At 39.2% G+C, this 16683-nt stretch overlaps 1 protein-coding gene across 2 annotated transcripts in view; it reads left to right on the top strand.

Annotated features, from left to right (window-relative positions):
• LOC139694450 (calponin homology domain-containing protein DDB_G0272472-like) overlaps positions 1-16683 on the top strand; it is a 59939-nt gene that overhangs the window by 20822 nt on the left and 22434 nt on the right. For both annotated transcript variants that reach the window (XM_071593042.1, XM_071593041.1), the window contains 2 exons: positions 10145-10560; positions 14377-14766. In XM_071593042.1, coding sequence (XP_071449143.1) covers positions 10161-10560; positions 14377-14766 — 790 coding nt within the window. In that variant the 5' untranslated portion in view covers positions 10145-10160. The remainder of the gene's footprint in view (positions 1-10144; positions 10561-14376; positions 14767-16683) is intronic.

Genomic DNA, 16683 nt, shown 5'->3' with positions numbered 1-16683 from the left:
GGGTAGGGGGGTCAGTTCCTTTCGCTGTGCCGGTTATGGTTTCCCAGGAAGATCTGGTACCCGAAAAATCACTTAGCTTGGGTGGAGCTGCAGGTGCCCAGAGTGCCTTGCCCGGGAATCGCACCCGGGACCCTCCGGTCAGCAGTCCAACGCTCTACTCACTGGACTACCGGTCGCGGTAGTCCAGTGAGTAGAGCGTTGAATGAGCGTAGAGTGTTGAATATGAATATATATTCATATATTTTCTATATATATATATATGTATGTCATACAGATGCATATATATATATATATATATTTATAATAAAGAAACAAATAAAACTATAATATTGGCTTGCAGGATGTGAGCTATATAATAGTTCTTTTTGATGCATCAATCTGCGATACAAGACGAATTTATTTTTGGAGAAAGAATACGTTCATTGACCAGCATATCCTTGAAATTAAATTTGGGTGGTGATTTTCATCGCTCTCATCCCTCTATAAAATATAATAACTGCATTAAAACACTGAAACAGGGTTGCTCCAGGTTTCTATCGCTATCTCATATGATGACATTTGAGGGCAATCGCCATAAAATTGTTTTTATATTTTCTCCAAATTGGTCGTTCCTTATCGCAATCAACTTTGCAGATATCCACATTGCATAAAAAATTGACGACGATTCCCGCACTAAGTCTGAGCATCCCTGCCATAGTTATTTGCGGATTATTCTTTAGCGGTTTCCCTACATAGTCAGTACTCTCCTCTAATGGCGAAGAGAAGCCTCGAAATATGGCTGAATACTGAATCCAGGAAAGTTTTCATCGCAGAAAATAAAAGAGATCGTCTCCTGATGTCTTTCGGTGGCACACAAACCAGATTTAGATCTCCCATTCCCGTTCAGACATTTCTTACACAAGAAATTAAGTTCACCACTATTTGATCGTCTTTTTATTTTCTTTTCCCTCGGAAATGGGGTTATTTGGCTCGCCCGAAGCAAGTTTCAAAACAGTGCGCAGGAAGCGAACGAATGGGAATTCCCCTTACTGGTGTGTTCCGATTACGTCCAAATGCCTCTATAAAGAGGATTAAGCACTTTCTCTGTATCCCATTCTCGGAGATATTTATAAATACATATTTTCTGGTACATAAGGGGTTTATCATTAGAAGTGTCCCAGTACACAATATATTTCACGCAAAAGCTGCCTTGAATAAACTTATTTCCAAATTCAATAGCTCTCTCTTATATTCTTCAGGTTCAATACTTGTATTCAATTTTACCGGTGTGAATTCCTTGCACTAGATATCTTATCACTGTTTAATATGTTCACGCATATTATAAAAATGCCATCAGCCATCTCAAGACAAGTGGGTAAATTGCTATCTAAGGAGAAGCTCTTAGTGCCAAATTGTTTAGAACTGAATATTTTTCATTGATATTGAAGTAACTGTCAATGGTGGGGCTCGTTTGGGTTTGGGAAACTCGTTTTGGGCAACACGTATGAGCATGCTGTTAATCCGGTTACCCGATTATCCTACTTAAACCTTTGTTGCCCCATAACGCAGGCTAAAATTATCCATGTTGCAAGTATCTTTGTGCTCCAAGTCTCGAGTAGATATCGACCGTAAACTGTTAAATGTTGGGGACTGGGTACCTCAGAAGCCCAGTGTTCATATCAACCAACCGCAAGTGCCTTAATTCAGATTAAGACGAGATATTTGGTGACAAAAGCCCATAACCTTCCCCTTATGATGTTCTCCTGACATTCAGAAATCAAATTTTTCCTATGCTCACTAGAAATTGCAATCCGACAAGCGATTTAGGTTACTTTGTTCAAATTTCTAAGAGATAAAAATACATACATATAATAAAAGCTGTATACATGTCTGCATCATTTGAGGTCCTTTATTGGCATGAAGGAAGTTATTCACAAAATTAGGGTCTGCAGTGCTTTTAGCGAGGGTGCCTATAAAAATATTAATCCGTGTTGGCATATATGAGACAAAATTGATAAAAAACCGATAGAGCCAGTTGGCTGCAGGCCACTGCGAAAACGGAAAGATCCAGGATGCTTCCGCGCCTTCGACCATTCCTTCAGTCACTACCAAGAATTGCTGTGTTGATTTTCACGGGCAAAAATAACTTGGTTACTCTCGCAAACATTTTGCCGCCATTTTTCAATGGCGGAGGCTACAAAGTTTAAAGTATTGAAACAAGCAGTGAAATACAATGATAGAATATAAAATCGAATAAATATATTCGATATTCGTCGTCATCTCTTCGTACGGTGGCATTAGTAAATACCAGTACGTGAACCAGGTTGGATTGGTTTCGCAAGAAAAAAAAGTCTTCTGTACGCGTGGAAACCAAATATTTTTCGGTATGTGACTACAAACATTTGGAAACCGCGTTCACATCTAGCATCGCAAGAGGGCGTCGACCGTGGAATGTTACGACATTCAATTGCCCACAAAATTTGAGAAAGCCCAGCCGCGTCTGCCCCTCATCCCATTTTACGCACGTCTCCGTTGGACACGCAAGAAAACACGCGCACGCGCAGTTCACGTATCATAATGGTGTTAACGCAGCCCCTAACGGCCATTCATTTTCTCCCTCTGAGCCCCCCACTCGTCTGTCCAAGTCGTCCGGAATGGTAGTCGTCGCCCCTCCCCCCCACACTCTGTTAGCCCCCGTGCTAGGAGGGCTCACAGGTGGCCCTCATTCAACCCCTTCTACAAACACTGCTAAAACTCTCTCGCCCCAATTTCACGCGAAAATATCAGTTGTCGTATCTAAGTACGTCGCGCTTTGAGTGTACTTATCTCGATTCGTAATCAAATGCCCCGCAGTAAAATTGGTATCCATTGAATTCCCCCATTTAACTCGCAACGAAAGCAGCCCATTCAAGAGCCACATGTATTTATTTTAAAACCAGAAAATCGTTAATTATAAGAACTTTTTTCTGACGCAGCACATCATAATTTCATTTAGAGACTCTCCCAGGAACATAGAAAGCTCATTAGACATTCATAGTTGGATAACGCACTATCAATTTATTATGGAACCAAATGTCGAATCTAGTCGATCAGAATAAATTCTTATAGGATGCAATTGTCATCATTACAATATGTCCGGAAACCGCGTAAATAACAGCAGACTCTTAATAATACTAGGATGGGGATTAATATTTACTCTTGAGTTACTCCCATGGATTTTTGGAAAAGAACATTTTTTCAGCATGGTGTACTATCAAATATGTTACATATTACTATAGTGGAATAGTTTTAGACAAGTTACCCCATAATAATAAAAACGACTCTTTGATTATTGGTATCCTTAAAATCAGAAACGACGTCACACAGCGATTGGGTATAGGCACGTAACGGGTGCCATGAAGGATCCAGATGTAACGCAAATGTCAATGCAACAATTTCAGAGTGTAAAAATCCTTCACCTTGACTGGGATCCGAACCCAGATCCCTCAATATCCGGTCAAGTGCTTTGGCCACTTAAGCTATCGAGGCGTCCACTTAAACTCTGAAAATTTGGGGATTTTAAAGGAACAAGATGTCAGGAACTAGATCCCAGTCAAGGTGAATGATTTTTACACTCTGAAATTGTTGCATTGAAATGCACATTAGCGGATAACTCCGTTATAAGTTACTGTTGCGGCATCTCCCGCAGTTTCTTTGGAATTTGTAACGCAAATGTATTTAATAGCATAATGATTTAAAATATACCAGTACGAAAAAGAGACCTAAATCATTATTTTGTTAAATAAATGTCCATTACATCAAACATTTGAAGAATTATGACGGCATTTGTCAAACAGTTAAACATGAACAGTGGTCCAATCAAAAACCGAATAGAATAATACCAAACGGATGTCTTTCTCCGTGGATATGAAGCGCTGTTACGAAAATGCTTACCCTCATCCCCTCTGTGCGAGGTGAGAATAAAAGCACAGTGGCGGTTAACTCCGTTGAACATCATTTCATATCCTTCAATCGGAGGAAGTTTGATATTGCAAAGCAGAAAAAAATTCGTTGACGACATCCTCACTCCCCGTCATCGTCGCAATGATTTCGTCCCCTCCCCCCTTTTCGGCAAACGGCCACACACACAAAAAAGAAGAAATCGCAAATCGAAGAGACGGTGGTATTTTGGAAACCGTCAGACTCTTCACACATTTAGTTATAAAATTTGTGGCACGGCTTGTGGCTGCGTATGAATATTTACTGCCCTTAAAAAAACCTACACTTTTGGCGGTCCCTCGGCTTGGCAAGGAACGGACAAATGACGATCGCCCCATCCTAGTTCCCCTCCTTCCCTCCCTCCCCTCCCAGTGGTACCTACGTTATCTCGCCCACTTCCAAAGCACCGCCCACGACAGACTAGAATAACTCGAGACGCATGCACGAAACATTCGCGAGGAATTAAGTCAAATGCGTATTCTTAATGCAAGAAAACGGATTTTTTGTTGTTCTTGGAAAAGTTTTATGAGGTGCAAAATGATTCCGAATTTAAGAGCGCAAATAGTATAAAATGATATGAAAATATAAAATACTTCGTTTACCATATTCACTATTTATGATGCTTTCCAAAGAGATACATTGATACACGAATGTTACATTCATAGAATGTGCGTATTCATCCCCATCGACGTACGGAGGTCTACTGTAAAGAAAATGTGTTCATGCAACCAGAAAATAAACATTTTTGTTTGACCTTACTCTTCTATCAACAAGCCCCTGACCTATCTTCATATTTCCGCAACCAAATATTTTGACGGCCGAATCAAAGAGTTAGGCAAATTAGAGCAATAATATATTTCACCCATTATATTATATTGGAAAAAAGGTCCACATAGACGGGAGAATATTAGGAAGCACAGATCAGTCTTGGGAGACAGGAAAAAACCTCGCCGAGTCGATAAAACAACACATTACATGCTCATTACGGAGGATCTAGGCCGAATGGACTATCTGAAATATAAGGATCTGAATACATAATTATCACGCCTCCTGTGAGAATGCTTAAATCGCCATTCTGCTGGGTGTCAACGCACAGTCTATCAATCAGTTTTCTTTTGCATAAAATTGATTGAAAAATCAGCTATTTTCTGAACTGCATTCTATAATATAATTTGCCAAATTAGACCCGCCAAGTATTTTAATGCACGGGAGCGACTGTGTTTTCATCATTTAGGAAATGCTTGCGAAAATGTAAAAAAATTGCTAACAATGTCCTTTGCGGCTTTGAAAGGAATATCTAGAGGAAAAATAATATTGCATTCGAAAAATAATCCGATTCAAAGAAGCGCGGGATATTTTGGCACCAAATAGAGCTTCATTTGTGCCATTAAATCTTCTTAATCTTTTAATGGATGACCTTAGCCCCGTTGTGGTCTCGGATTTAATAGGTGAGGAATTACTGAGCCAACGTATACGTAATTTGGCATTAACTCATGACATAAAAACCCGCTTCATTTCTCTTTCCACCATATGGGCGATATGCGATAAGGTTTTCTCGGGGTAGAAGGAAAGTAAGTTACAACAACCAACTCGCCGATTGGCTGAAAACAGTACCGCGGGACCTGAATACATAGATTTGAAGCGACAACCGATTGTACATTACCCTCCATTCTGCTCCAAGGTAAAGGCTTGGGCATCTAACTCTACCATGGAAATTCGAGGGAAATCAACTGTCGGGCCAACGGCGTTGCGTCACCAGGGGCGGGCGGGATTCCTGTTTCTAACGAGGGCGAAGGGCGAATGCCAGGCCAAGCACTCTCCCCAGCCGCTTTGCTTGCCTCGCGGTGGAAACTGACGAGGGAAGACTCCATCTCGAGCACCACCCTCCATCCAGCCCGTCCCCCTTCCCTACTTCGCCATCCTCTCCCTAACACTAACCCCCCACCCCAACCCCGTTCGGGTGGGGGGAGGAAATAAGAGAAACGCATTTGATGACGGAGGCGATCCCGCGAGGAATTCCTTCGCTCCCCACGCCAGAGCCCAAAAATACCGCGTCCCTTGCCTTGCATAGACCGGCATTGCGCGAGAGAGCGCTTCTGCGAGAAACACAAGAATCGAGCCTCTCTCTACCGCCATGAGTGAGCAAGGGGTTGGGTTACAGACTGGTTCGCGCGCGGGAAGGCCAACAATTGGGTTCCCGCCGATATGATCGACTGCAGCGTCGTCTTTCAGACCAAATCGTCTTTATTTTCGTCTTGTAAATGAGTGCATGCATATCTTACGCTTTTATATTTTTTAACTATATCTATGTTGAAGCTATCGATGAAGAATAATAGGCTGAAAATGGTGAGCATGTTATACAATTAGCGTCTTAAACAGACTTTCAAACCGAAACCTCTGTTTAATCGTTTAACATCTTTTAGTCTTGAATTAACTACAGAAAGGAAAGGAGACTTTCACACTCTGTAGCAAAGCTAAGCTTCACGGCTGTAAAAATAGAAATTAAATTGAAGGAGGAAATTGATAGTCACTAATTAGGTGCTGATTTCATTGCTAGTTCAAGGCGGATTAGAAGAATTAATCCTTTCATGTTTTATTGACTTATAATCGCCATGATTTTCACCATATACACACATTCACCTGAAAACGAAAGGATAGTTTAAAATATGCTCATACATAGTCAATTTTATAACTGATATATCTAATTGGCTATATTTACTGATATTGCCAATAATTACTCAACATGAAATGTCGAATACTTTTCCAGTTTTAGTCAAAGTAATATTCCTCGTTGATATTATGAAATAACCATTCAGCTTGCTCGTCCAAAATACTTGGTAATCATACTGAGAATTTCTCAGGGGTTACTGTCACGCGAATGAAAAGTCTTTTGCCAATGGTCGCATGCTGTTTTTCACAAAGGGAAGAGGTATCGATTCAAGGTTAATACGACATAATGCAATTGCTTAAGAAGAGAGAGGATATTATTGTCTCAACACCAACACATCAATACCATTGAGGAAGAAAATATTACAATTACCAGACTAAGGAAATGTTACGTCGTCAGATTTACTTCACCTTATGCAATTTTCGCTTTTTATTTTTTATATTATTGAAGGTCACCGTGGCCTATTATTAATCTTATTACTTTTTACTCTCCAAAGGAACCGTAATATTTTATAAGGGAGATTAATATGTGCTAATTACTGGTTAATACTCATCGTTGTTCGATCGATCCATTTGCAAAATTTATACGCAGCAGGAGATTATTCCCTCAACGTAGATACTTAATTATGACAAACAATGCCGCGGATAACACAATTTATATAAATAGGCACATAAAACTCAGTCTCATTTCGCATGCATTCATCAAGAAAATTATAAATTCAAGCAACGTACGGTAAAAATTAGCAATAAAATGTTCAATTTATTCAGCTGTTTATATATTCCTTATCATTCGGGGTTGCGGTTCACGTTTTCATAGCGTAGTATGGATAACTGTGAGTCTTCGACTTTTTCTTTTTCTTTACCTCAGTGTTTAGCATTTCCATTGAGCTTAAACCCATCAACTCACCACGATTTCACAAAAGAAAAAAGAATTCAGCTCAGCATTGCCTATCATTGATGAGGTTACGTGAAAAGTTATTATATGAGTCAGCTGCTTTTTTAAGGTGAAAATATCACTCCTTTCTTTCAATGACTATTTTAAAAGAAACACTGCTCATCGATTGTTGAACTTATTGGAAATTTATTCAGCTAGGAAAAAATTGATCCAATTCTAACAAACAAAATGATAATGGAATCATCATACTATACAACTACTGAAGAAATATTTTTATCATAATGTTTTAAAATCTGTGAGTTAATCGCACTCCCACTTAAACCTGTTCGGCATAATGTTTTAAAAGAAAAAATAAATATTTTACAGCCAGGGCAAAAGATCATTTGAAAGAGTTGGTTTTCAGCATTCAAAGACTCAGCTGTGTGTCTTAATATTGTTTACTTCAGTTTGAAAAATGGAGCAAATGATTCGTGGCTAATGAATGAGAGATCTCTAACAAAATACAAATTTACGTGTCTCCGGATCAACCCAGATACCAAGTGTTTGCCAAAAATGTCTTCTCACAGTCCGTCTATTTATATAATTAGATCCATTCATCTCACACTAGCCAAAACTCAAAGCACTTTCAGTTCTGGAAATGGTTGCACCATACTTTAACAAAGTAAAACACTCATTCAAACTTCTCGCCTCCTCTGACGGAAAGAAATGAAGAGCTTGTGAAAAACCCAATATCTAGCGGAAGGGGGAAGTCTTAGGCACTATTTTAAGACACACGCCACATTGCCCAACCTCTCTCTTTTTCCCTCGGATTTGGATATTTCTTAATCCTTTGAAAATTAATCAGTCACCCCAAAGTTCGGATCATGGGAGAAATTTTCTAGAGAATAGACGGCATTAGTTCCAATTTTTTAATTTACATTTTATACGCATAGAGCTTAGAACGAGGTTAGCTCAACTTACACGTATTAAAGCAAACTTCGGTTTGATCACTCTTGTCGTAGAAGGTAACAAAAATGCTTGTTGTGTTGTACATTTATCGAATGCGATGGAGAAAAACCTTGCCAATGTTTCCAACATTACAGATTAGAAAATAAAAGTTATTTAGATACAGAATTGACGTATCTTCATAAATATAAATGAATGAAATCGCGTGTTCTTTTTTCGTGATTTTCTTTGACTGTCTCAATTTAAGGTGGCTGTGGAACTTGCGGAAAACTTGGAGCGTAAATTTTGACATGCAAGGATATTATTTTGATTCAACCTAATTTATGTTGCTGAGCCTGAATTGAGTAATAAAACGGCTTTTCTGCTGCAAAAATGGTCGAGGATTTTGGGTAAAAATCAGATACTGACCAGGTCTTGCCCCATCTCTCATAAATGTTCATCGGTATGAAAGAACCTTCACCGTTTCGCCTAGCTGAAAACGTGGAAACTACCCTAATTTAGCCTGTTTTAGTAAAAGAAATCCTAAAAGAAGATTTTAAAAGAGTTATGAAATAATTGTTGAAGTGTTTCAGTTTGAATGATGCAAGAGTAACTTTAAAATAACATCGTCAGTTGAAATTTCGGCGATTTTGGTAAACATCGAATTGACTGAACACAAGAAATGTTTTTGATTCTCCGTTATACTAAACTTTATCCAAAAGTTTATTATATTACAATTTTATCCAGCTACAGATTGTTAACTTGCGCTAATCTCCAATTGCCCTCGACACCAATGTTTTTTTACTAGTATCGAAGGTATCAACTTAAGGATGAAAGTATTTACTTTTCTATTCCTGTAACGTTTAACGGTTGATATAATTTGCTAGGAAAATTTATTTTCTTCGTAATATTTAATAATTTCAATCCCTCGAAATGTTTGACATATTACCATTTGTTTTTTTTTTAATTAGTCAATTAAATTGCCCGTAACTCTCACCTAGCTCCAATCCTGTAAAACTTAAAACCATGAAAAATCGTTATATCCTTCCTGTTATCAATTCACCACATGGCGATGAAAATCTTTACAATTGAATGCATGTTTAAATCCGAGAACTACTGTGAATAATTCTAATTCTCATATAAATTTAATAGCTTGCTTTTCGAGGAAGTACATCTAAAGGCATTTACTACGCGATCATCACGTTTATTGTTCCTTTAACTTAACATGAGTAATTAATGCTTGGCCAATCAAGATGACAATAATTATCCTTTTTCAATTTTTTTACAAAATAATGAATATACTATGACAAAAAATAGCCAGTAAATATTTATCTTTTTCGAATGACACGATATAATACTTCGTCTTATTCTCGTGTAGTAAACTTTCTCCTTGCACACCATCCTCAAAGTGAATATTACTTCAAATAATAGTTTAATGCATATAAATCGAACTTCGCCGATACTGGGATGCATGGCTAATGGCTGAAAAGCAAGCCCACGCGGTGATGTGTGAATTACATGAATATTAGTATTTCGCTAAGTTTGTGAAACGTGCGAAAGGACGAAGGTGTGAGGAAAGGGAGTATGAGGGTAATGCGGCGGTCACAAATTCCATAATCCGAAACGGTATCTATTTCCGACCCGCGTCCACGCAAAAAATAGGAAGGCCCACTCATTCAACTCCCCCTCTGCCTCCGACAGGGTCTTCATCTACCAGATGCCCGCCGCGAACGCCGGACGGGGAGGTGGAGCCGGTGGTGGCGGAGGCGCGGCCACCGGCCAGCGCACCGTCTTCCGGCCACCCTGGGTCAAGGACAACACGGATGCCGCGGCTCCACCCCCGCCCACGGGCCCGCCTTGGAGGCGGCAGAGCCGGGTGGCAGCCGATGAAGCCTCCGCCGGAAGCAGCGCGACCAACAACAGCACCCCGGCGAAGGGCGCCGAGGCCACCGCCCCAGGGGTCGAGAAGAAGGTGAAGGTGGTCCCAATAGCGAGGCCAGATGAGGGAAAGGCAGCGGCGGAGAGCGATGGGAAGCGGACGAGGGCCTCCGGGAAACCTTCCGCGCCAGAAGCCAAAGTGATACCCATCAGGATGGCTGACGACAGCGCTTCGCCCGGTAAGAGTCACGGGGTGCCCCGAATGGTTGGCAGAGATCTAACGTGTCATGTCCTTGATATTTAACGTTAAATGGTGAGCACTTAATGTCCTCAGAATTTATTTCATCAATTCTACGAAGAATTTCGCGGGGGCATACATTCATATTCGAAGACTTACTCAATATTCACATAATCGAGAGAAAAGATTTTAATATTATTATCTATCAACTCCAAATATAGAATCAGTTTTCAAATTGAACACCAATCAGGATCAATTATTAATACCTTCACACTAAACGTTCAAAAATATTTTTTGGTTTTTATTATGCATTACCCAATATTTTTGACAATCATGTGCAATAAATTCTCCACATGAAAATATTCTAAGCATGATAACGATTTTCAACAACGTTTCTAAATCTTAAAAAAAATTCATTTCTACAATCATCATGAAACAAAATATCCTGTTCTTCCACGTTATTTTCATGAAGACTGTAAGAGAAGAGCATACTAGAAATATATCTTGAGAAATGGAGAAAGTTACATTATAAATATCAACTAATGTAATGCCTCAGATACTTGTATAGTCTTCACGATTATATCACGATTCTATTAAATTGCTTTTAGGCATAAGATAGGATGGCATATTTTTGATTCCTTGTTTGACTCTGTTTCCTTGTTTGCGTTGTCTTCCTTCCTATTTCTATCATTCCTTCACATACTGTTGGAAAGGATTACAGATAAGAGGGATACATATGAAACATATACCAATATTTGAAAATGATTAACGTTTTAAGAACACATTTGGAGTCATGTAATGGCAAGCAAAATGGCAATAAATATTTAAATTAGTATGAAATGAAGATGATTAAACTGCACCATGCATAATGTATAAAATTGGTGACTCTATTGTATTGAACATAGATAATATTTAACGCAGTATTATTCATATCGAATGATGACACTCGCATGTGCTCCTGGAGCACTTGGGAATCTAAATTTCACAAAGTATAGAAATACATTTCATGATTGTATAATTCGAAACATTCTCCTAGACCTTAGATATTGTATATGGAATGAAAATCAATAGATTACTGCTGAGTAAAGACAGAAGTACGAAGTACTCACGCGCTACGTGTTTACTCATAAAGGATTACCTACTATTACGCGGGAAACTCGTTGCGCTAGCGCTGACATCTGGTGGTGATTCTTAGAACTATTCAAACAACTCTCGTACACTACTGTTAAGCTTATATCTGCAATTTTTCTTGCAGGAAAAATAAGTTCTTATTCTGGCCATATCAGATAGAATGTTCTGTTGTTCCACAATCGCCCATTTTATAAGTATCCTTTTAAAGAATAAGTTTGGTAGGCATCGAACGAGAGTCAATTATTAGAAACAAAGATAATTAGGTTTTCAGGAAATGGGAAATTTATGGTAAAAATTGAAGTCAGGGGACATAAACTAGAACAGATGAAATAGCTCACCTATCTGGTCAGGGTTTCAGAAAAAGGTGGGAAAATTAGTGCGGTGATCACAAGAACGATTGTGTTAGATGAAGAAGTTTTTACAAAAAGGAGGGAGTTTATGAAAGCCACCTTTAATTATGATATACAGAGAAGATTGGTGAAAACTTTAATATGGAGCGTAGTTTTGTATGGCTCGGAAACGTGATAGTTGAGCTGAGAGGATATGCGTGGGTTGGAGGCCTTTGTGGGAGACCTGTGCGGGGAAAAACGGGGAAAATAAAATGAATGGAAAGGAAAACCAATGCTGAGGCTATATGTGTGGTAGAAGAAGAGAGGTGGCTGTTTTGGGAAATTCGAAGAAGGCAGGACATGTGGATTCAGGAGATACCGAAAAGCAATGGGATGCTGAAGACGATAAATGACGGGAGAATGTTAGGAAAGCGAGGTAGGAGAAGGAAAAGAATAATAATTTTGGATTGAATGAAGGGAATTAGAAAGTATACATACAAAGCTAAATTATCAGTAATTTTAATATGTAGAATTGGATTGGAAAATATTTTTTGTATTGTTAGATAGGGCTAAGAAATACAGTAGTGTATAGAGCCTGGGTCCATCAAAAACCTATCCTAACCGGGTAGACTCCTACTAATACTATTGAAGATCATCTCCGACTCTATCAAGCTCCAATTCGGAAGCAAAACCTCATCTTTCAATTAATCAAACACCTTTCCAGCTGAATAGTTTTCTGCTTTTCCATAGCTGAGAGTAGTTGACAAGAACATTTCTTAAACGATGAACCACTGAAAAGTTGTTCCTTCTACGGCATTGAAAAGAAAGAATGAATTAGGTAATGCTTAGCCACAATTACAAAGAGTAGGGAGTCCAATTTTTACGTTAGAATCTTAATAAGTTGGAACTAAACACTTATTTTCCATTGATATAATATGCAACTCCAAAAAAAATTAGCACAATAAAATGTGACGCAAGAAAATAACGTCAGGCATTCCAAGATTCAATCATTACTCGAAATACGAGACTATGAATGGTTTCGATTTTTTGTGTTCAATCGAAAAAGTTATTAGTTCCCATATGACTTACGAAGTGGAAATTTTCATCACGTGATGTCCCTAAACCGAAAGAGTTATATATGAATTCCGAAAATATAATGAATTAAAAATAGAAACAAGAAAGTGGCCAAACATTTTCATGCAGGAAATTCTCTAGAGAAATACAATGGAGTCATTTTATACGGTTATGCCGATTCGAATTTTTATTCCAATTCCTCCACCGCTCTCCAACGTATACTTAAGACAGTCATCTGTTGCGCAAACGAACTATCGGTGTATAAGGGCAGATCGCAGCGGAAATACCGTCTTGATACCGTTTCCAGTTACACAATACGTACTAACTACACTTTCAAGTGATAAGTGTTAATGTGCGACTACATTCTCAAGACTGGTGTTGTAACATCTGGAGGGTTCCAAGGCAATAGTTCCCCTGGCAATAGTACCCTCGGACACGGCTCTTTACTTCCTTTTGGCGAACGCTCCCATTTGGCTGAAGCGTAGTGTTTCCAAGTCGTTGATTTTTCGAAAAATACATTTTAATTTGGTAATAACACTGGAATTACTTCTCTGCGCTGCCAAATACTTCTTCTCTACCTAGTCTATTTCCTCTTGCATGCTCGCAATCCAACCAAGTCTCCGAACACCCATTAAGTGAACTTCATTTTTCTGTTTTTCTCTGTAGAAATCATCGAATACTTCCACGTACATTAAAGTGAAAATCATTTTTTTCCTATGATTCCCTTCGTTCTTCGGTGTCACCAAGAAAAGACTCCGAGGCTTTAGGTGAAATAATGGCCACAACTACTTTTGTTCTACCTTTGTCCAAACTCAAATGTATTCAACCTTATAAGGGCTAACAAAATATTAACATCCACCCCCGCCTCAAAAAGACGGAACATTTGAATAAAATTGCCAGTAAAAGTCATTTTTTACCATGGACCTCCATTTTTAATTCAGCAACAATCTCATCGGACGTCAATAAATGAAGACTATATGTACATTCCGTGAGGAATAAACAATGCATCTCTATTTTTATACTAAATTATAAAAGGTTTCTTCCCAATTATCACAAAGAGCCTTCATATTATGGCAACTAAGTGGTGATAAGTCTTTGCGTTTAACATTACGCCATTGGGATCTCCCGCGCTCCCACCCGTCAGAATCCTCTCAGTTTCACCACCCTCTCATCCCCGTTCCCTAACATACGGATGTATTCTCTGGGCGTACTCTATTTACACTAAACGTATCGAGCATGGTGCATTCTCACTGAATTGATCTCCTCCATTGCGACTCCTCAAGGGGACAAGAAGGCGAAGGTCATACCGATACAGAGAGTGGACAGCAATGCGCGAGAGGACCCACCCAAGAGCACCCGGTCGAGACCCACGGAGGCAAGCGAGGCACCTCAGAGGGGGAAGTTCCAGCGCCAGGAGACCGACAGGAGATCCTCGGGAGTGCGAGAGGACGCGCCTGTCGAGAACGGCTTCCCTGGGAATAAGGAGAGGCGGACCAGCCAGCAGGCGAAGCCGCCACCGAAAGCCGAACCGCCGCTCCAGAGGCAGCTGAGTCAGCAGAGGGGGAGGCCGGAGAAGGGGCCCCCGGCGGGCCCACCGCCACCTCCGCCCCCGCCACCGCCCCCGATGGGCCCCATGGGTCCTCCACCGCCACCCATGCCGACTGGCGACATCAGTGAGTACCTACTTAATTCTCGATCCACGTTTTTTGATCATACGGACGTACCATTATCGCGTTACTGATTGTGTGGCTATACTTGTGATTCGCGGATTAAATGCATACAGAGTTATCTAAGAAACAGTAACGTGAATCATAGCTCTTAATGTTAAATTTTGAAGTTTAAATTATAATTAAGGAGTTTTTTTCTCTGATGCTTTGTGTAGCTTCAGTATTGTACAATCTCTTGCCGATAATTTATGAATGAAATACTTCATTTGGTCATCTTCACTCCTATATAACCATAACATTCATGAGGTCCTATGACTAATAAATATTAGTCATCAGGGAATCAATAAGGAATAATAAAATACCAAAACATCTCAATAGCAAAAATGGCCATCAGGCTCCATTTGGAGGAGATGACCGATTAAAATCTTCCATTTTTGTCTCTTGATGCCGCCAGAATAGTCGTCGCGGTCTGAAAATCAATTAAACAACACACAGTATTTCCGGAAATATCTTCTCAGATGCAATATGTATCACACTTGACTCAATAGCATAACATAGAACAAACGTCACCGAAAACTGAAAACTGTCAAGTTATTCGGAGCAATAATTTGTGGACGGCGCCATTCTGATCATCATATTTTCATGTGGTGCTCTGCACTGCTTTCTTCTTTTTTACTTTTTCGTAATACGTCACTTGATTCATTTCCTGTCTGAGAATATGGAATGTTACTTTTTTTATTCTCTCAATAAAATCCATGATATCCATAGCAATTCCATTTGGTTTGTAAATTCAAATTTTATAAAAAATATTTGCATCCCTAGTACTCCTCAGTCAAAATATTTCACCAAAGTAATAAATCTTATCATTAAGCAGGCCAAATGTTAAAATTTTGATTCTTGTAACAAAAAACAAACTAAATAAAATGGATTTCCATTCCTTTGGGACGAAGCAATAAATGATTTCGAAGATCTAAGATTGTACGCTCAATATTTCCTAATTCGATAACTGATAGATTTAAATTTGACCCCCCATGGCAATAGGTACATATTTATTCATGTGAGAAAGCGCTCAATAGATTAAGTGGTTTCTAGTTGAATAAAAGTGGAAATAATATAAGGAACACATTAAAACATAAGCATTTAATTTTTTTAAGTCTTCAAAAAACACGCTACATCAAAAGGGCATATTAATGTGGACATTAGGAGAAAAATTATGATGGCGAAAGAGGCTTTGAAAGAAAAAGAGATTCGATGACAGTTTCACTACGTAAATATGCCAATAAATAATTTGTAAAGACTTCAGTACAGAGAGATTTTTTGTATGCAAGACCAGCTCTTTGAGGCAAAATCCGGGTCAATGTGAATGATTTTTACACTTAAACTCCTGTATAGGAACATCTATATGGAACACATCCAAGCTCTCAAATGTAAACACAAACACACCAAGATTACATTCAAGCATGAGAATACACTCTTTCGGCGGCGGAACCTCCTAAGTTGATTAGGCACGCGATCGCTGTTTTGTCAACCAACCAAGCTCTTTTTCATCATCTTTTTGACTCGAGAATCACTTTTCTTATAATATATTCAACTTGTTGAAACCATCACAACCAAGCAATTGTCCTCAATGCATTGAATATAAATATGCATATTAGATAGCCTTCGCTATCAAACGAGAGGTTAGAGGGCAAAAATTGCAACGTACGGAGAGTAGATTTAGCGATCGGGAAGCAAGAATATTGAGCTAATTATTAGATTTCGCGCATGTATCTAATTAAAATATCCAAATGGAGGTTTGAGTAATACTTGACGGATTATTTTCCTCCCTCCCGTCCCTTGGCTCTCCTCCCCCCACTGTGTCCGTTTAGTCAGCTGACTCGGGTCACCACAAGAACAGCACGCTAGAGATTTGCGTACGTGAGC

The sequence above is a fragment of the Hetaerina americana genome, unplaced genomic scaffold, assembly GCF_022747635.1.
Source record: "Hetaerina americana unplaced genomic scaffold, ioHetAmer1.1.p SCAF_5, whole genome shotgun sequence".
Taxonomy (NCBI): Eukaryota; Metazoa; Arthropoda; class Insecta; order Odonata; family Calopterygidae; genus Hetaerina; species Hetaerina americana.
The sequence above is the reverse complement of the archived record's forward strand: the minus strand, read 5'-3'. Positions and strand labels throughout refer to the sequence as shown.